At 43.9% G+C, this 21,485-nt stretch overlaps 1 protein-coding gene across 2 annotated transcripts in view; it reads right to left on the reverse strand.

Moving 5' to 3' along the window:
- MTHFD1 (methylenetetrahydrofolate dehydrogenase, cyclohydrolase and formyltetrahydrofolate synthetase 1) overlaps window positions 1-21,485 on the reverse strand; it is a 72,014-nt gene that overhangs the window by 38,179 nt on the left and 12,350 nt on the right. For both annotated transcript variants that reach the window (XM_032180484.2, XM_032180482.2), the window contains exons 2-8: window positions 21,147-21,231; window positions 10,536-10,595; window positions 9,117-9,170; window positions 6,123-6,259; window positions 5,878-5,978; window positions 3,276-3,412; window positions 1,357-1,468 (exon numbers count right to left, since the gene is read on the reverse strand). In XM_032180484.2, coding sequence (XP_032036375.1) covers window positions 1,357-1,468; window positions 3,276-3,412; window positions 5,878-5,978; window positions 6,123-6,259; window positions 9,117-9,170; window positions 10,536-10,595; window positions 21,147-21,231 — 686 coding nt within the window. The remainder of the gene's footprint in view (window positions 1-1,356; window positions 1,469-3,275; window positions 3,413-5,877; window positions 5,979-6,122; window positions 6,260-9,116; window positions 9,171-10,535; window positions 10,596-21,146; window positions 21,232-21,485) is intronic.

The following is a 21,485-nucleotide window of genomic DNA, read 5'->3' on the forward strand; positions in this document are numbered from 1 at the left end:
CACAGTGACCATTGCCCTTGAGGAGCTATCTAGGCAGGAGAGCACAGGACGCTACACATGAGACACATGCAATAAAAGATACAATACACATGTTCTATGGGAGAGGAGGGAGGGAGAGAAAGAAAGATCATCCCTTGATAAGGGGAAATCAAACAAGGTTTGGAAGGAATAACAGACATGACAGAGAGGAGATGGGGAGGAAGCAGCTGAAGGTGAAGGTGAAGTTGAACCTTATTCAGTTGTGTAGCCCAAGGCCTAGCATTGTGCTTGATACACAATAGTTGCTCAGTTAAAGATTGTTCCTTTCTTGAATCTATGAGGACGTATACAAGTTTTGCCCTATTGTTCTGTGAGGTTTTCTGTTTGAAAGAGTAGCCCACTCCACTAAGAATGCAGGTAAGGGAACTACAAAGGACAAACGAGGCATGTGCAGGGAAGGGAAAGTGGTCTACTTTACAAGTTGAAGACAGGTATTCACCATGCGCAAGTGAGATCACAGGCTGCAGAGGTCACTGAAATTAGTGTGAGGCTAAGGAGTCTGGCAAATAAGAAGGAAGAGGCTCAAATGTCCATGCCAGAAGGTGAACATGGCAAGGCGAGAGCATGGGGATAGATCTGAGTGGGAAGCAGCTGGAGGGAGGGACATCTACAAGGAAGTTATCACAGCCCATCAGCTGAGAAGGTAACACTGAGTGGTGACACTGAGAACAGAGGAGAGAGAAAACAATTCCCAATATTTAGAGACTGATCCAATATAGGGAATGCTTGGGAGGGAAACTAAAAGGCTTCAGACCTGCGGAAAGGAAGAATGGTGATACTAATCAAAAGACGGGAGTAAGGGGTAACTTGGGGATGAGGATGCCGAGTACAGTTTTGGACATGATTAAAAGGCTAGATTTATCCTCTCAGCCTAGAAAAAAACCCAGGTCAAATATCTTCTTTGTAAAGCCCTCCTCTTGGCAGAATGAGTCCCTCTTCTGGACTCTCATAGCACTTTGCAATAATTATACTGTATTTTAAATCCATCTATAAACTTTGCTAAAATAAAGGGTGATCTCTACATGAAGATAAACTGATATATCCCTCCTGCCCTCCCTCTCACTTTCTCCCTGGACAAAATCATCTTGGAAGCTGTACAGCACAGGATGAAAATCACAGGCTCTGGCACCAGGCAGACCTGCTTGCAAGTGGCAACTCTTCTATCTACTAACTCTGTGCACCCTTGGGCTAGTCAGTCTCTCTAAACCTTAGTACTACAAGCATAAAATGAGATAACTTTCTCTCTCAGGCTTCTTTTGATGACCTAGATACCATCCTCAACACCAGCAGCCACCTTACTCCTCCAGCAACACTCACCTGGGACATAATTGATTCCACAGTCGATGACTATTGCCCCAGGTTTGATCCACTCCCCTTTAACCATTTCAGGCTGACCAGTTGCAACCACCAGGATGTCACCTTTATTTACCTAGGGGTAGCGGATTTGGACATCAGAAATGAAATAATGAAATACACACCAAAAAAAAAAACCCCAGAAATGAAAAAGACATCCCTGAGCTTTATATTAAATTCTTAACTGTCGTAAGCTATTTCGTAAGATATTGGGTTAAGGCCTCAAATGTAAGCCACACACTGTTTCTGATAGCCCTTCACATGCCGTGCTCATTTCTACACATGCCAAAGAGCTCCCTTTCACCAGCCATTTTACCCAATAGGGAAATCAGTGTCAACCTGCAAGGCAGAGGGGCAAACAGGCTTGGGGCCCTGTGTGTTAATGTCCAGACACTGTTCCTTCTCCTACAGAATGTAGAGCACTACTTTGGGAGGATTAAAAGAGAAGGTACTAGGCCTCTCTCCTGCTCTCTCCCCACATTTAAGAGACTGCACTGTCAACAGGCACGTGTGTGTGCTCATTCTTGGGCTCAGGAATCTGATGCAGGGATCTAGAACAAGCTGCCATAGATATTAGCAGACTACTGCCCACGACTGCCTCTGGAGCACCTCCACTCTGAAGCCACCACTTTTACACACATGGCTTCTGGCTGCCAGAGGTCAATCTGAGTGCCTGTACTGCTAATCCCTGTCCACCACGAGGCAGATTAGGGTAGAAAGTACTTGGTGAGAGGCCAGGCATGTTGGGTCACGCCTGTAATCCTAGCACTTTAGGAAGGTGAACCAGGAGGATCGCTTGAGTCCAGGAGTTTGAGTCCAGCCTGGGCAACACAGTGAGACCCTTGACGCTACAAAAAGCTTAAAAATTAGCCAGGCATGGTGGCACATGCCTGTAGTCCCAGCTACTCAGAAGGTTGATGCGGGAGGATCACTCAAGCCTAGGAGTTCAAAGCTGCAGTGGGCTCTGATGGACTGCCACTGCACTCTAGCCTAAACAACAGAGCAAGACCCTGTCTCTAAAGAAAAAAGACAAAGGCTGAGCGTGGTGGCTCATGCCTGTAATCCCAGTACTTTGGGAGGCCGAGACAGGTGGATCACCTGAGGTCAGGAGTTCGAGACCGGCCTGACCAACATGGAGAAAACCTATCTCTACTAAAAATACAAAATTAGCCAGGCGTTGTGGCACATGCCTGTAATACCAGCTACTTGGGAGGCTGAGGCAGGAGAATCACTTGAACCAGGAGGCAGAGGTTGTGGTGAGCTGAGATTGCACCTTTGCACTCCAGCCTGGGCAACAAGAGTGAAACTCCATCTCAAAAAATAAATAAATAAAAAAGAAAAAGGAAGAGAGAAAGTACACAGAACAAACTCTGTATAAACTTGGGCATGCTTTTAATTTTATGGTTTTTTCTAATTAATTTTTTTTTTTTTTTTCTTGAGACGGGGTCTTGCTCTGTAGCCCAGGCTGGAGTGCAGTGGTGTGATCATGGCTTACTGCAGCCTCCACCTCCTGGGGCTCAAGCAATCCTCTTGCCTCAACCTCCCGAGTAGCTGGGACTACAGGCATGTGCCCACCCCATCTGGCTAATTTTTAATTTTTTTTTGCAGAGAAAGTGTCTCACTGTGTTGCCCAGGCTGGTCTCAAAAACTCTTGGGCTCAAACAATCCTCCTGCCTCAGCCTCCCAAAGTGTTGGGACTACAGGTGTGAGCCACCCCCCTCAGCCTTTAATTTGAATTTGTTTTTTCATCCTGTAAAAATGAGATAATGGGGTTAAATGAGGTTATGATTGTAAAGGACATGGCAGCCTCTGGCACTTAGTGTGTGAAAAGAACACCCACCCTCCCCACCGTAACACCTTTACCTCTCCTCTGGACACCCTACCTCCTCATCCAGATTGGTAGTCTTGGAGTGGCAGGTGGTCACTGTGGCATTGTTCCACAGAAGCAAGTCATGCATTGGGGCCCCGACTATTTTACTGCGCCCGACCACCACAGCATGCCTTCCGGCAATCGGCACCCCTGAAAGAAAAGCCAGCCTGCATCAGAGTTGGAGGATAGAAGCTGCCCTCCTTCACATGCCACGTGGAGAATTTAGAATAAGTGCACAAAAACAGGTTCTTAACATCAAACAGAAACCTTCCTAAAAACATTCCTTCTTTGGTAATAATATTCTCACCTCTAGGGTTTCAGCTATAAATTGGGACTTGTACTTGTGTCCTTCTTGCTGTGGGTTTTTGGGAGTGGCTTAAACCAAGATCATTCATTGAGTCATAGGGGAGTGGGAAGAAAACCTACACTCAAAGAAAAAAGAAACCCTGACATACAGCTAATCAGACATACAGAAGAAGACATCAGATTAAATTACATGGGAAAAACAGTTAAAACAAATAGGGTGTATGAAACAGGTTGGAGAGATGTGTAGGAAATTAGATTAGTATGGGTAATTCCTTCCAACTTTGGTAAGTTTGTTTATACAGTTCCCCACCCAAATTTCTCTTTTGGCTTAGGGCCTGAGCCATAGGGTTACTTGCAGGGAAGTGATAAAGGGGAAATTGAACTGTGGCGGCAAAGCTTTCTTTTTGCTATCACAGCATCCATTTTTCTGGCAATATACCGATGTCCTTTTCAGGGCTGACTCATACTCTACTAAAGACAGCCTGAGTGAGTACCCAGTAGTGGACAGGGGACCATATTTCTTCCCTCAGCTGATAAGATCCAATCCCATGACTGTTAGGCATGAGGATGGAACCAGGCTGTAGGTGTTTGTGGCCACAAAGTGGACCCCGAAAATGAGCTGTCCACAAAGAAGAAAGCAGAGAGAAGTTGACAACTTCATCAGAATCCTCAGGGCAGTCAAGGCTGAGGGCAGTGGACCCTTGCTCAAAGCAGCAAGGGTTTAAATTGTGCTTCTCACACAAAATCATTTTTTTCAGAAAAAGATAAACTCATAATAATGTTAACATCATGAACATCTAGAAGTAAAGACTTCAAAGTTTTAAAAGGTAACTTTCTATACTTTTTAGGATTCAGCAGAAGAGTTAAAACTGCATCAGGAGGCCGGGCGCGGTGGCTCACGCTTGTAATCCCAGCACTTTGGGAAGCCGAGGCAGGCGGATCATGAGGTCAGGAGATCGAGACCACGGTGAAACCCCGTCTTTACTAAAAATACAAAAAATTAGCCGGGCGTGGTGGTGGGCGCCTGTAGTCCCAGCTACTCGGAGAGGCTGAGGCAGGAGAATGGCGTGAACCCGGGAGGCGGAGCTTGCAGTGAGCCGAGATCGCGCCACTGCACTCCAGCCTGGGCGACAAAGCGAGACTCCGTCTCAAAAAAAAAAAAAAACAAAAAACTGCATCAAGGCAAATGGTAGCATCACTGTCAATAAGAGGCAGTGAGAGGCCTTCAGGTGCTGTCCTCGTGGGATTTTTTTTTTTTTAAGCAAGGCACTACAATGTTTGCTAAATATGCTGAAGAATATACATTTAACTGTAGAAATGAACTGTCAAAGCTTATGGCTTGACCTTCTCTTGCCAACCACAGAAAATTTTCATTTATGCTGGCCAAAACTTTCCACTTGAAACTTCTGACCTACTTCTTTTTACCAGGACCCATTTCCCTGTAAAAAAATAACCTCTGCTAAAAGTATTCATAATGAAATTAAAATAGCAAGGTGCTAACTAGTAACGGGACAATATGGCCAACTGTGCAGGAGACCCATTTCCAGCCATCTGTCGAGTCCTGGAACTACTGTGGAGATTCAGTGCCCATTTTGGGGGTGGGGAGTGGTGGGACCTTTCACTTCATATCCTTTTAAACTATCCAAATTTTTATTACCGTATAGGTTATTTTTTCGCAAAAAATAAATTGCTTTGAACTCAGGTAACTCTCTGAATTCAAATCTCGGTTCCGTTGCCTCCCAGACAAGTTACTTGCTCTCTCTGAGCTGGTTTTGTTTGTTTGTTTGTTTGTTTGTTTGTTTTAGAGACAGGGTCTCACTCTGTTGCCCAGGCTGGAGTGCAGTGGGGTGATCTCGGCTCACTGCAACCTCCGCCTCGCGGGTTCAAGCAATCCTCCCACCTCTGCCTCCTGAATAGCTGGGAGTACAGGTGCACGCCACCCTGCCTGGATAATTTTTTCGTATTTTTAGTAGAGACAGGGTTTCACCATGTTGACCAGGCTGGTCTCGAATTCATGACCTCAGGTGATCTCAGCCCTCTTCGGCCTCCCAGAGTGCTAGGATTACAGGCATGAGCTGCCGTGCCTGGCCTGAGCCTATTTTCTTAGCAGTTGAACAATAACAGTACCTACTTCATAGAGTTGCTGAGAAAATTGAGAGAAAATTTAGGTAACATCCTTAGTAGACAGGCCCTTCTGCCAATCAAATCCATTTATTTATGGCCCACAATGTACCTCCTCTATGCCACCACATGTCAAGACCAGGATTCAGGAAATGGTGCTTTCTTGTTGTTTGGTTTGTTGTTTTTACCTGCCTCTTTGATGAGTTCCAAGCATCCCTTAGGCGTACAAGGAATGAAACAGTCATTGAGGTCACCTCTAGCAAGTTTCCCAGCATTGATGCTAGTCAATCTAAAAAAAGTGATGGAAATAAGAAGGAAATAAAGGCAATTAGATGTCTTTACTCTTTAGAAACATTTATGCTGTATTCCCCAAATCGAAACATATTATAAATGAAAGCATGCAATGAGACATAGGAAGCCAAGCCACACTTACCCATCCACATCCTTCTCGGGTGCAATAGCATTGATCACTTCTTCAGTGTTAATGGAATTCTCTGAATCTAAAGGTAGCTGCACTAAGAACCCGTGTACAGTAGAGTCTTCATTCAAAGATGTAATGTACTTGATCACCTAAAAGTAATACCATATATAATTTGTATATCACATAGAAATCAAAAGGTAGGAAGAAACACTTTCTAAGGCAAAATTTAGGTTGCCCTATTTTCCCCCAACACTTTAATTATAATCCTTTCAGAATGTACATTCCCCTTGAATCCTGAGAGCACCTGTACTTTAACACAGAATGCATCCCCTAGGTGTCTGGTAAGAAGTCCATCAAATAAAAGAGCTAAGTGGCTGGGCGAGGTGGCTCATGCCTGTAATCCCAGCACTTTGGGAGGCCAAGTCAGGAGGATTACTTGAACCCAGGAGTTCAAGACCAGCCTGGGCAACACAGTGAAATGTGATATCTACAAAAATTTTTTTTAAATTAGGGCCGGGGGCTGGGTGCGGTGGTTCACGCCTGTAATGCCAGCACTTTGGGAGGCTGAGGTTGGTAGATCATCTGAGGTTGGGAGTTTGAGACCAGCTTGGCCAACATAGTGAAACCCTGTCTCTACTAAAAATACTAAATTAGCCAGGCGTGGTGGTGCATGCCTGTAATCCCAGCTACTCGGGAGGCTGAGGCAGGAGAATTGCTTGAACCCAGGAGGCGGAGGTTGCAGTGTGCTGAGATAGTGCCACTGCACTCCAGCGGTGAGCTGAGATTGCGCCATTGCACTCTGGCCTGGGCAACGATAGTGAAACTCCATCTCAAAAAAAAAAAAAAAAAAATTAGGGCTGGGTGCGGTGGCTCACACCTGTCATCCCAGCACTTTGGGAGGCCAAGGCAGGCCTCCCAAAATATAGAAAATTATTTTCTATAATTTGTACCTTACAATACAATAGCAGCTACTGGATCACTTGAAGCCAGGAGTTTGAAACCAGCCTGGCCAACGTGGTGAAATCCTGTCTCTACAAAAATATAAAAAATAAGCTGGGCGTGGTGTCACGTGTCTGTAATCTCAGCCTCTCAGGAGGCTGAGGCATAAGAATCGCTTGAACCCAGGAAGCGGAGGTTGCAGTGAGCTGAGATCGTACCACTGCACTCCAGCCTGGGCAACAGAGCAAGACTCTGTCTCAAAAAAAAAAAAAAGGGGGGGGCGGGGGACAGGCACAGTGGCTCACGCCTGTAATCCCAGCACTTTGGGAGGCTTGGGTGGGCAGATCACTTGAGGTCAGGAGTTTGAGACCAGCCTAGGCAATATGGGCAACTAAAAATACAAAAATTAGCTGGGTGTGGTGGCACATGCCTGTAGTCACAGCTACTCAGGAGGCTGAAGCATGAGAATCGCTTGAACCCAGGAGGTGGAGGTTACAGTGAGCCAAGATTGCACCACTGCACTCTAGCCTGGGCGACAAGAGTAAAACTCTATCTATGAAATAAAATAAAATAAAAAATAAAATAAAATAAATAAAATAAAATAAATCATGCCTATAGTCCCAGCTGCTCAAGACGCTGAGGTGGGAGGATCACTTGAGCTTAGGAGGTTGAGGCTACAATGAGCTATGACCACACCACTGTGCTGCAGCTGAGGCAACAAGTGAGACCCTGTCTCTAAAAATACAATACAGTAAAATAAAAAGAGCTAAGAACTCTAATAACTTATTACAGCAATAATACCCATGTTACAATCATCCAAATCAAGATGTAGAGCAGCAATGTCCAATCATCTTTTCTGCGATGGCAGAAATTTTCTATAATTTGCACCTTATAATACAATAGCAGCTACTGAACCCTTGCAAAGTGGCTAGTACAACCAAGGAAGTGAATTTTTAATTTTATTTCATTTTAATTAAATTCAAATAGCCTCATGGGGCTAGTGGCTCCCATACTGGACAGCACATATATGGAACATTGCCATAACCTCAAGAAAGTTGCTTTATCCTCCTACACCTTTAGCATTAATCTCGCACCTACAGGCAACCACAGTTCTGACTTTAATCACTGCGGATTTGTTCTGCCTATTCCTGAACCTCATATAAAAGGAATACATATTTGGTTTTTAGAATGCAGATAATTACAGGCCAAGGATCAGTTTTACCTATTTTTTTTTTTTTTTTTGAGACGGAGTTTTGCTCTTTTTGCCCAGGTTGCAGTGCAATGGCATGATCTCGGCTCACCGCAACCTCTGCCTCCTGGGTTCAAGTGATTCTCCTGCCTCAGCCTCCCGAGTAGCTGGGATTACAGGCATGCGCCACCACGCCTGGCAAATTTTGTATTTTTTAGTAGAGACAGGGTTTCTCCATGTTGGCCAGGCTGGTCTCGAACTCCTGACCTCAGGTGATCTGCCCACCTTGGCCTCCCAAAGTGCTGGGATTACAGGCATGAGCCACCGTGCCCAGCTCCAAAGATCAGTTTTAATAAACACAACAGATGATTTGGAAGCAAACAGTACTGCAGTCACACTTTGAGTACCAAATGTTCGTCCCTGCACCATCTCCTCTGTGAGAGTCTGTGAAGAAGGAATACCTGGAGGTGCCAAGCGTGGTGGCTCATGCCTGTAATCCCAGCACTTTGGGAGGCCAAGGCGGGTAAATCACCTAAGGTCAGGAGTTCGAGACCAGCCTGGCCAACGTGGTGAAATCCCGTCTCTATTAAAAATATAAAAATTAGCCGGGCAAGGCGGTGGGCACCTGTAATCCCAGCTACTCGGGAGGCTGAGGCAGGAGAATTGCTTGAACCCGGGAGGCGGAGGTTGCAGGGAGTCGAGATTGCATCATTGCTCTCCAGCCTGGGCGACAAGAGCAAAACTGTGTCACAAAACAAAAACAAAACAAACACCTGGAGGTCTTGGCTAAATGTGTCAGTCCCCAAAGCCCCCTAAACCAAAACCAGAGAGGAAACCACTTCACCTTCCCTCTTCACAATCAACTCACAAAAGCTCACCTCAGATTCTGTGGTTGTTCTTGGTAACTTGATGTGAGTGGCTTTGATCCCAATCTGCAAAATGGACATTAAAAGCAGGTAAATGGCAAGACGACTTGAGATATTGAACCATTTTTTTTACAGACATGACTAACAAACAAGGTGTTGGTCATCATTTCACCCTTATATGTTCTGAAGAATGAGTCCCTCACTTCAACTCATTCATCATTCATTTGTTAATTGCCACCACTGCTCTTCAGCAATGTTATGCTTGCTATTCCTTGAGAAAGGAAATTAAATCTTGGGACCCCAAATTCATTAAGTCAAAGGGAAAAGCTAAGCTGGGAACTGGGTCATGCAAATCTGCCTCCCCATTTTGGTTCCTAAATAAGATGTTACAAGATGAAAAGCTACATGCCTCCCCCATATTTTGCCCACAAGGAAATTCGTAGTGAGCTGCAAGATCTTTACGATGTTTCTGTTAAAATTTCACCATGGCAATGTAAATCCCCCCAGCCCACCAGACACAAATGTATATCTGATTTTTCCCCTGCCCAATTCTGTCTATGTTATCTTATGTAAAATGCAGATTGCCTGCATTTTTCCTCTGCCCCACTTGTCTGTATCGTCTTTCTTTTTTGGATGGAGTTTCACTCTTATTGCCCAGGCTGGAGTGCAATGGCACAATCTCGGCTCACCACAACCTTCGCCTCCCAGGTTCAAGCAATTCTCCTGCCTCAGCCTCCGGAGTAGCTGGGATTACAGGCATGCGCCACCACGCCTGGCTAATTTTTTGTATTTTTAGTAGAAATGGGGTTTCTCCATGTTTCTTAGGCTGGTCTCAAACTCCCGACCTCAGGTGATCCACCTGCCTCTGCCTCCCAAAGTGCTGGGATTACAGGCGTGAGCCACCGCGTCTGGCCATCTGTCATCTTATGTAAAAAACGCAGATTCACAAAGCCAGACAAGGTCATGAATGACTATTTTTCCCTACCCACCTCTTACATGAAAATTGTGTACTTCTCAATAACCCACCCTTTCCTCTTTAAATTTGGAGAACTCAAAATCATCTTCGGAGAAAGGCATAGACCTGTCTCCCAGGTGTGTCCTTAATTTTGGCAAATAAATCTCCTAAAATGATTGAGACTTGTCACTTTTCTGAATTGACATCCTGCTCTTTGGGAAGAAAATCATTAACGAGAAAACAAAAACTCAAGGGCAAACCAGAGGGAAGAAAATCATTAATGAGAAAACAAAAACTCAAGGGCAAACCAGAGGCCACAGATCTAACCCACCCATTTCTGACTTGCAAAATAGATAAACTAATGTCTCCTGTGGGTGATAAAAGTTTTCACAGGGAGGACCAAAAAGGGCAAGGGGTAACCGATAGGACCCAGGTGGAGGTTGGGGAGGGTGATGGCACAGCTCTTCTGGCGTTACCTCTTCAGCAGCCTTCAGCTTCACATTTATATAAAGATTGGAATCATCTCTGTTGCCAACCTAGAATAATAAATGCATGCAAATCAGATGATTAGGGAAAGGCAAAGTGCATAGAAAAGCTTCTACAATTTTAGTTTTAATAAAAGAAATGTTTAATCATGCGACTCTTGTTGCAGAGAACTTTTACAGGAGTATAGGGAGGCTGTGGGGGCAGGAGGGATTATGTGAACACAGATGGTGTTACAGCCCCTCCCCTAAACAAGGCCCACCTGGTTCCCACTGCCAAACCCTAAACAGAAAATAGAGGATATCTGCATCTGCACTGGAAACTAAGCAAGGATGCTGCAGGCCTACCAGAAACACGTGGGATTTCTGCTGCCATACCAGAAAAACAGAGTATAGAGGGCTGAGAAACTCATCAGGCAAGAAAAATGCCTGAGAGGCAGCAGCACCCAGAGGGCACATTCCACACCCTCTCCCCCACCCCCAGGGGCAATGGAAAGCTCCCTGGCCCCGCCACACAGAGAATAGAAAGGAGGGTGGAAGGATCTCACTCTAGTTTACACAGAATAAACAACCAGGCAAGACAAAGGGCAATCTGCTGACCCCAACACAGAGAGGAGGCCAGGTGCAGCAACTCAGGTCTGTAATCCCTGCACTTTGGGAGTCCAAGGGAGGAGGATCATTTGAGCCCAGGAGTTCAAGACCAGCCTGGGCAACATAGCGAGACCCCCATCTTTACAAAAAATTAGCCAGGCGTGGTGGTGCACACCTGTAGTCCCAGCACTCGGGAGGCCGAGGTGGGAGGATTACTTGAGCTCAAGAGTTTTGCCATGATTGCACCAGTGCACAGTGAGTCATGGTACTATGCCTGGGCAGCCTGGGCAACAGAGAGAGACCTTGTCTCTTAAAAAAAGAGAGAGACAGGGAGAAACTTGTAGTGCAGAGGCCAAATCCTTTGAACCACCATGCTGTGTCTCACTATGTTTCCTCCGTTTCTTTGACCATGAACATATTTATAGTTTATCATTATAACCATTTATTTGTAAAATTTTATTGTACTAATATTTTTTCATGCTCCAGTGGTTGGTATTTCTCCTTCTCAAGGTTGATACATGCTACCATAAGTTGTGTTTCTCCCAAAATTGCAGAGGGTATCACAGAGGGAAAGGTGGTGGTCCCTTCATATCAAAGATAACTGAAGCATAGCTCCTTTTAACAGGACCATGGCAAAGAAAGAAGCCGGCTTTTGTAACAGAGGATTTTCTGACCTTGTCATATTGGTGCTATTACTGGACGCTCCCCTCAGATCTCAGGACATGGCCTGAATCTTAGCTTCAGTTGTCCCTTATACAGACAGTTCTCAGTTTTGTGGTGCTAATTTGAATTGCAAGAGCCAGAAGAGTCCTTTGAGGGGAATTCTACTTTTTTTTTTAATGGGTTATTTGTATCTAAGTACATTAGATGCTTCTCGTAGGGGCTTCCCTAGACTTTTAGTGCCTCTCATGTTTCCTCTTTGGTCACTTTCTATGTATGTTCTTTGCCCCACCACCCAACCCTCACTGGTTCAGTTACCAGATTTGATACATTCCGGAATTTTTAGATCAAAGTAGGAAAGGAGGTGGTTCTAAATACAAAAGTATATTTTTTTACAATTTCATTCATATTTATACCTACCAATAGTTATTTAGTCTTAACTCTGAGATTAAATTGTTTTATCACTTGCAGCCAGTAAGGAAGCCACAACTTTTCTGTTCTAGAATTTATCTTCATTCATGTTTCAGGTAAGTGAAATGTAACTATAAGTCACTTTTCCAGCAAAGGTAGGTGGACATGTTTCTAAGTCTGTATAACTGAAAATATTTTTCTGCTGTCCCTTGCACTTGACTGGCCTTGCCTGATTTGGAGTAACAGCATTTTCCTTCAGAGATGTTGTCTTTGGCATCTAATGTCACACAGGAGAAGTCTGAAGTCTCTCGCTGTTGTTGTTCCTTTACATGTAACTGTTTTCGGCCTGAATATTTCTGAAGGAGTTTGTCTAAAACACTAAAACCACAACCAGTTCCAGAAAGAAAACTTAATAGTTATAGTTATGAGCATATGTCAGTTTTATTGGAAAAGACATCTAAAAGCCAATTCAAAGAGTCACTCTTAGTATAGGTTTTATTTATTTATTTATTTATTTATTTATTATTTTTGAGACAGGGTCTTACTCTGCCACCCAGCCTAGAGTACAGTAGCATGATCATGGCTCACTGCAGTCTGCAACTCCTAGGCTCAAGCAATCCTCCCACCTCAGCTTCCCAAGAAGCTGGGACTACAAGTACACGCTGCCACAAACAGCCAATTTTTGTATTTTTTGTAGCAATGGGGTTTCTCTATTGCCCAGGCTGGTCTCAAACACCTGGGCTTAAGCAATCCTCCTGCCTCAGCCTGCCAAAGTGCTAGGTAGGTGTGAGCCACCACACTTGGCCAGTATACGCATTTTATAGGGGAAAGTGGTTATAGAACCATTGATAGACTAGATGCAAAAAGAATGTTTAAAGAACATGTATTCTGGCCGGGCGTGGTGGCTCACGCCTGTAATCCCAGCACTTTGGGAGGCCAAGGCCGGCGGATCACCTAAGGTCAGGAGTTGAGACTAGCCTGGTCAAGACGGTGAAACCCCATCTATAATAAAAATACAAATATTAGCCAGGCATGATGGTGGGCACCTGTAATCCCAGCTACTTGGGAAGCTGAGGCAGAAGAATCCCTTGAACCCAGGAGGCAGAGGTTGCAGTGAGCCAAGATCATGCCATTGCACTCCAGCCTGGGTAACAAGAGTGAAACTCCATCTCAAAAAAAAAAGAATGCTGATTTCTTCCTTGAAGGTGGCTGAGTACTACATCATCCAAAAAATATCCTATTCCAGAACAGGTTAGGGACACTTTTTTTATACCAGGAGTCTGCAAACTGTTTCTGTAGAGGGGCAGACGGTATATATTTTAGGCTTTGTGGGACACACACCGTGTCACAGTAGCTGCTGCTATTGCTTTTTTAACTCTTTATAAACTGGGCAACATTTGGATATGGGCCACAGTTTACTAATCTGTGTTCTACACCGTAAGGTATCTTGGGTATTGGTCTACTGGTTCATTTTTCCTTCTGTTTCAGAAACCTTATGAAGATACAGGCTAGTTGAGTTTATTAACTGTATTCTGTCCATGTATTTTGTGAGGACTGAATGAGTTACTATACATAAAGCACTCTGAATAGTTCCCGAATACTGTTAAAAATCAGTTTTATGGCCAGGTGCGGTGGCTCATGCCTATACTCCCAGCACTTTGGGAGGCCAAGGTGAGTGGATTGCTTGAGCCCAGGAGTTAGAGACCAACCTGGGCAACATATCGAAACCCCATCTCTACAAAAAATATAAAAATTAGCTGGGCATGGTGGCGTGCCTGTAGTCGCAGCTCACTTGGGAGGCTAAGGTGGGAGGATCCCCTGGGGGATGGGGGAGGGCAGAGGTTGCAGTGAGCAGAGATCACATCACTGCACTCCAGCCTGCATGAGAGAACAAGATTCTGACTCAGAAAAAAAAAAAAAAAAAAAAAGAGAGAGCGAGAGATACTAATGAGGCTATGGGGCTGAGGCTGAGGCTGTATTTCTATCACCTTAGCACAAACTTTTTTTTTTTTTTTGAGACCAAGTCTTGCTCTGTCACCCAGGCTGGAGTGCAGTGACATGATTACAGCTCACTGCAGCCTCAACCTCCCGGGCTTGAGCAATCCTCCCACCTCAGCCTCCCTAGTAGGGGGGACTACAGGCAAGCACCACCACAACCAGCTAATTTTTGTATTTTTTTGGAGACAAAGTCTCTCTATGTTGCCCAGGCTGGTCTCGAACTCCTGGGCTCAAGCAATCCACTCGCCTTGGCCTCCTAAAGTGGTGGGATTACAGGCATGAGCCACCATGCCTAGCCCATTAGTATCTCTTATAATGAAAAGTCAAGTCTTAATTTCCTATAAATATTCAGTTATTTGGGAAGTTACTCATCCATTTTATTAAAAAAAAAATGAAAACTCAACTTTTAAATATATACTTGGGCCATATCATGAATGTTCTTGAATGCATTGCTAAGGAATCAGAAAAACAAAGGGGAAGAACAAATGGGTTTTGGAGACAGATCTGTGTTCATTTCCCAGACTCAGTCCCTTCCTGACTGGCTTCGGGCAAGCTACACAAGATCTTTGAGCATGAGTTACTATGGCTATAAGGGGATATCTCCTACCTCGTAGGGTAGTATAAAACATAGAACAATTAGAAATATAAACAAATAATTTGAATTATTCTAGACACTCCATATAAGTAGTACAGGTTGAAGATCCCTAACTCAGAAATCCAAAATCGGTCAGGTGCGGTGACTCGGCACTTTGGGAGGCCAAGGCAGGCAGATCACTTGAATTCAGTTTGAGACTAGCCTGGGCAATATGGAGAAACTCTGTCTCAAATACTAAAATTAGCTGGATGCCTGTAGTCCCAGCTACTCAGGAGGCTGAGATGGGAGGATAGCTTGAGCCTGGGAGATCCAGGCTGCAATGAACTGTGATCACACCCCTGCACTCCAGCCTGGACAACAGAGTGAGACCCTGTCTCAAAAAAAAAACAAAACAAAAAACACACAAATAAAAAATGCTCCAGAATCAGAAACTCTGAGCACTGACAACGCCAAAAGTAGAAAATTCCACACCTGGCCTCATGTGATGGCTTACAGTCAAAACACAGTTAAAAGTGCATTTCATACAAAATATTATTAAAAATGTATAAAATTGGCCGGGAGCAGTGGCTTATGTCCGTAATCCTAGCACTTTGAGAGGCCAAGGCAGGCAGATCACCTGAGGTCAGGAGTTTGAGACCAGCCTGGCCAACATGGTGAAACCTCATCTCAACTAAAAATACAAAAATTAGCCAGTCGTGGTGGAACACACCTGTAATCCCAGCTACTCAGGAGGCTGAGGCAGGAGAATCACTTGAACCCAGAAGGTGGAGGTTGCAGTGCGCCAAGATTGTGCCATTGCACTCCAGCCTGGGCGACAAGAGCAAAACTCTGTCTCAAAAACAAAACAAAAAAATAATAACATATATATATACACACACACATACACACACACACACACACATATATATATATAATTACCTTCAGTCTACAAGTATAAGGTATATAATGAAACATAAATAAATTTTGCTTTAGAATTGGATCTCATCCCTATGTATATACAGATTCCAAAATCTAAAACACTCTCGTCCCAAGCATTTCAGATAAGGGATACTCAACTTGTACTATCATTCTGGTAAAGGATGGAGAGTGAATGTGGCTGGATAGATTGTGATCAGACTTGCATTTTAACAAGGGCTGCAATTGCAGTCAGGAGGACAGACAGGAGGTATATAGATAGAACCCCCAAATCATTAAGCAGGTAACTATAGTGGCCCCAGGGTTGGGAGAAATAGGAATCAAGGGGGGGGCAACAGATTCCAAGAGTTGATGAGAGGCACAATCAATAGGACAATAGCCCCTAACTGGATGCAGGGAGTGAGGAAGAGAACTCCTAAGGAGACGGCCCTCAGGCTTCTAGCTCAGGGAATGTGGGAAGATGGTGGTGCCAGCACCAGAGTGAAAAAGACTAGAAGTCTGAGGCAGGGAGATGTGATTACAACATATTATATAAACCTTGTATCACAGAAAGCTGTTGACTCTGGTGCTAAAGTACAAAATTAAAAGATTCTACCACTGTTTTATCAGCAAGGACATAGGAGACGAGCTGTAGAACAGTGTTTATGTAATAAAAACATCTGTAATCAATAAATTTAAAAAACAAGGTTGGATGTCAGTTTTTAAAATGGAGAAAAAAAGACACCCCCAATATTGCTTTAAAAAGGGTATACTTCTTGCCTATGACATTTACTCTTTCTACAACAAACAATTTGCAAAAATAAGCCAAGAAATAACCAGCCACCAAATGTACCAGTATACACCCACAACATATACTTTTGATTCTTAGTAATTTGCAAAAAAGGGAAAATCCACCACAGCAGAGAACATGCCAGGCAGAGAGTGACAGGCCTTCTGTGCGTTTCTTCTCAGCTAAGCCCTCTTAGACAAACAGCAGAGGAGAGGGGAATATTTAAGTACTATTCACTTTGACTTTTTTTTTTTTTTTTTAATTGAGACGGAGTCTTAGGCTGGAGTGCAGTGGCACAATCTCAGCTCACTGCAACCTCCGTCCTCCGGGTTTAAGCGATTCTCCTGCCTCAGCCTCCTGAGTAGCTGTGATCACAGGTGTGCACCACCACACCTGGCTAATTTTTGTATTTTGAGTAGAGATGAGTTCTCACCATATTGGCCAGGCTAGTCTCAAACTCCTGACCTTAACTGATCTACCCGCCTTAGCCTCCCAAAGTGCTGAGATTATAGGCATGAGCCACCGCACCATGCCCACCTTGACATTCTTGATGAACAAGGGATAGAAACTTAGCGAGAGATTAAATGATATATTAGAGACATACAAATAAAGAGATTGCGAAGGAGACTATGTCCAACTTGGGTGAAACTCTGACAGGAGTTTCAAATGAAAGCCCTGAGTTTCCTGTCATCCAAATCAAGATTGCAAACATTCCTTCACACATTTGTCTGTAAAAATATTTATTGAATATCTCGCTACTGGGTGAATCTGGAGCTCAGGGAAGAAACTCTGGATAGAGACCTAAATTAGGAAGCATTCCCTCATGAAGCTATGGGACTGGGTGAGGTTACTTAGGGAAAGAATAAGACGGAGAAGAGATCTCAAGGGTGAGCCCCAAGGCATTCAAATGGTTTAGGTATTAGGGTGATGAGTAACAACAAGCAAAGGAGACTCGAAGGTGGGAAGGAAACCAGTGGTGTCCCAGACCAAGAGCCTGGAGCTCAGAAGAAATCTAGATTTAGAAGTCACTGGCCTGATAGATTAAACTGCCTAAAATAATGGTTCTGATAATGTGGCCCACACACTCTTGAGGGACCCCAAGACCTTTTCAAAGATTTATGAGGGACAGACTAGTTTCATAACAATATCACTACAATGTTGTTTGCCTTTTTCATTGTGTTAACATCTGTACCGATGGTGCAAAAGCAATGGTGTTTAAGACTACTAGTGAACCAACACAAATCAAGACAATGGCTATGGACTAGTTGTCACGGTATCCTTCACTACCACACACTCTCAGTAAAACTAAATGCCAGTTTCACTAGGACTGCCCTTGATGAAGAAATATACATTATTAATTTTCTTAAACTTCAACTTGGCCGAGCACAGTGGCTCATGCATGTAATCCCAGTACTTTGGGAGGCCAAGGCGGGAGGATCACTTTGAGCCCAGGAGTTCGAGACTAGCCTGGGCAACAAGGCAAAAAACCATCTCTACAAAAAAATACAAAAAATTAAGGACTGACAGCTGGGCGTGGTGGCTGAAGCCTGTAATCCCAGCACTTTGGGAGGCCGAGATGGGCGGATCACGAGGTCAGGAGATTGAGACCATCCTGGCTAACATGGTGAAACCCCGTCTCTACTAAAAATACAAAAAATTAGCCGGGCGTGCTGGCGGGGGTGCCTGTAGTCCCAGCTACTCGGGAGGCTGAGGCAGGAGAATGGCATGAACCCGGGAGGCGGAGCTTGCAGTGAGCCGAGATCGCGCCACTGCACTCCAGCCTGGGGGACAGAGCAAGACTCCGTCTCAAAAAAAAAAAAAAAATTAAGGACTGGCACAGTAGCTCATGCCTGTAATCCCAGCACTTTGGGAGGCTAAGATGGGAGGATCACTTTGGGTCCCAGAGTTCAAGACCAGCTAGGGCAACAAGGCAAAAAAAATCTCTACAAAAAAATACAAAATAATTAAGGCTGGGCGCAGTGGCTCACACTTGTAATCTCAGCACTTTGGGAGGCTGAGGCAGGTGGATCACCTGACGTCAAGAGTTCGAGACCAGCCTGGCCAAAATGGTGAAACCCTCTCTCTACTAAAATTACAAAAATTAGCTGGGCATGGTACCTGTAATCCCAGCTACTCGGGAGGCTGAGGCATGAGAATCACTTGAACCCATGAGGCAAAGGTTGCAGTGAGCTGAGATTATGTCACTACATTCCAGCCTGGGGGATAGAGCGAGATTCTGTTTCAAAAAAAAAAAAAATTAGCAGGGTGTGATGGCAGGTGCCTGTAATCCCAGCTACTCAGGAGGCTGAGGCAGGAGAATTGCATGAACCTGGGAGCGGAGGCTGCAGTAAGCCAAGATTGCGCCACTGCACTCCAGCCTGGGCAACAGAGCAAGACTCCGTCTCAAAAAAAAATAGGCATGGTGGCGCATGCCTGTAATCCCAGCTACTCTGGAGGCTGAGTGGGAGGATCACTTGAGCCTAGGAGATGAAGGTTGCAGTGAACCAAGATTGTGCCACTGCACTGAGTAAACAGTAAAACTCTGTCTCAAAAAAGTAAAAAAACATATATATAAATAAACCTCAACTCTTGAGTGCATGTGTTTTTAATAGTCTATGTGAGGAATTGGGAAGCACTCATAATGCACTTCTGCTATATACAGAAGTACAGTGGTTGTGGTTGTTACTAAAGCATTTGTGCTTTTTTTTTTTTTTTTTTTGAGACATGGTCTCACTGTCACCCAAGCTGGAGTACAGTGGCACGAACACAACTCCCTGCAGCCTCGACTTCCTGGGCTCAAGTGATCTCCTGTCTCCCTCTCATGTAGTTGGGACCACAGGTCTATACTACCACTCCTGGCTCATTTTTTAATTTTTTTGTAGAGATGGGGTCTCACTTTGTTGTCCAGGCTGCACTTGTGCTTTTTTGCCTTGTTAGCTGAAACAGATGCATTTTTATATGAAACACCTACTTGAAATAACAACTGACAAGCAATGATTATTCAGACTTGAGTATTTGATAAATATTTTCTCAAAAATGAATAAAGTGAAACTGGTATTTCAAGGGAAACAATTAATTGTATTTGTTGCCAATGATAAAATGTGAGTTTTTGGGTGAAAATTAAAATTTTTTATCCACCCCTGTGAGCTTGACAGCTTCTCAATACTTGAAAACTTCTCTGATGAGCTTGTTGGTGATGTTAATGATTCCAATTCTTTCATATTGCATAATGAAATGTTAACATTTGGAAGATCTGCATAATTCCGGGAACTATTATTTTCCAAATGAGGAACAAAGGATGTTACAAAACCATGCATGGGGTAAATATTCATTCCAAATGTAACATTTTGATGTAACGAAGTGTGCAAGTCTGAGAAGATGTAACAAAGTATCAAAGTTCACTGACAGAGTTTCAGATTCTACACTGCAACTAATCTTTTAAAATTTACTTACTGAGTCCTGGTACAACATCAAAGAAAAATACCCACAATTACCTGGAAAGACTATTAAAAAAATTCTTCCCTTTTATGGCTACACATCTGTATGAAGCCAAATTTTCTCCATATATTTCAATCAAACCAGCACACAGCAAAAGACTGAATGCAGAGGCAGATAGGACTCCAGCTCTCTTCTACTAAGCCATACAGGAAAGAGGTGTGCACAAATATAAAATAATGCCCCTCTTTTCACTAAATTTTCTTTTTAAAAAAGTTTTTGTTCCATAAAATGTTATTTATGTTAACATATAATAAATGAGCTTACTATTGGCATTTTTAAATGAATAAACATTTTTAAAACTTCCTAATTTCTCTGTTTTTTTTTTTTTTTTTTTTTTTTTTTTAGACAGAATCTCTCTCTGTCGCTCAGGCTGGAGTGCAGTGGCACAATCTTGGCTCACTGCAACCTCCACCTCCCAGGTTCAAGTGATTCTCCTGCCTCAGCCTCCGGAGTAGCTGGGATTACAGGTGCCCACCACCACACCCAGCTAATTTTTGTATTTTTAATAAAGATGGGGTTCCACCATGTTGGCCAGGCTGGTCTCAAACTCCTGACCTCAGGTGATCTGCCCACCTCAGCCTCCCAAAGTGCTGGATTACAGGCAGGAGCCACCGTTCCCGGTCAAAACTTCCTAATTTCTAATATAGTAAACATTAATGGATAAATCTGTATAAACAATAGCTTCTTGAGGTCTTACATCTTTAAGAGTGTAAACAGGGCCAGGTACAGTGTCTCACACCTATAATACCAATGCTTTGGCAGGCAGAGGCAGGAGGACTGCTTGAAGCCAGGAGTTCAACGCTACAGTGAGCTATGACTGCACTACTACATTCCAGCCTGGCAACAGAGTAAGACCTTGTCTCTCAAAAGTAAATAAATAAATACATTAAAGAAAAAAAAAGATTTTAAAGGGGCCCTACTAAGACCAAAGGTTAAGAGACACTGGCCTAGAGAAAGGGTGTCCACAGAGAAGAGCAGAGGGCCAGGATATGCCAACATTTAGAAGCTGAGCCAAAGAGGGGGAGCCTGCCAAGAGAGACTGAAAAGGCATGAGATTACACAACAGCCAATATAAAAAAAAAAGGAAAGGAAAGTAGAGGGAGAAGTCTGAAATGATATTGAGAAATCAAGCAAAGACAACATTAATGGAAATATACTATCATAATACCTGTAATATTGCCAGGCCTGGTGTGAAACCAGGTACTTGCTCCTTCAACTGAGTGACTTGATTTTTCAGTCTCGCCCTTATTTGCCTAGAGAAAAAGGAAAGGGTGGGGTTAACACTGAATATTTCAAGCAAAAATAAGTGATGCAGATTATTAGATGTATTTCTCTTTTATTTGTTTGTTTGTTTATTAACACAGGGTCTCGCTGTGTCACCCAGGCTGGGAGTACAGTGGCACAATCAAGGCTCACTGCAGCCTTGACCTCCTGGGCTCAAGCGATCCTTTCGCCGCAGCCTCCTGAGTAGCTGGGACTTTACAGGTCTGTGCCACTACTTCTGGCT

Source organism: Hylobates moloch, unplaced genomic scaffold (assembly GCF_009828535.3).
Source record: "Hylobates moloch isolate HMO894 unplaced genomic scaffold, HMol_V3 SCAFFOLD_16, whole genome shotgun sequence".
Taxonomy (NCBI): domain Eukaryota; kingdom Metazoa; phylum Chordata; class Mammalia; order Primates; family Hylobatidae; genus Hylobates; species Hylobates moloch.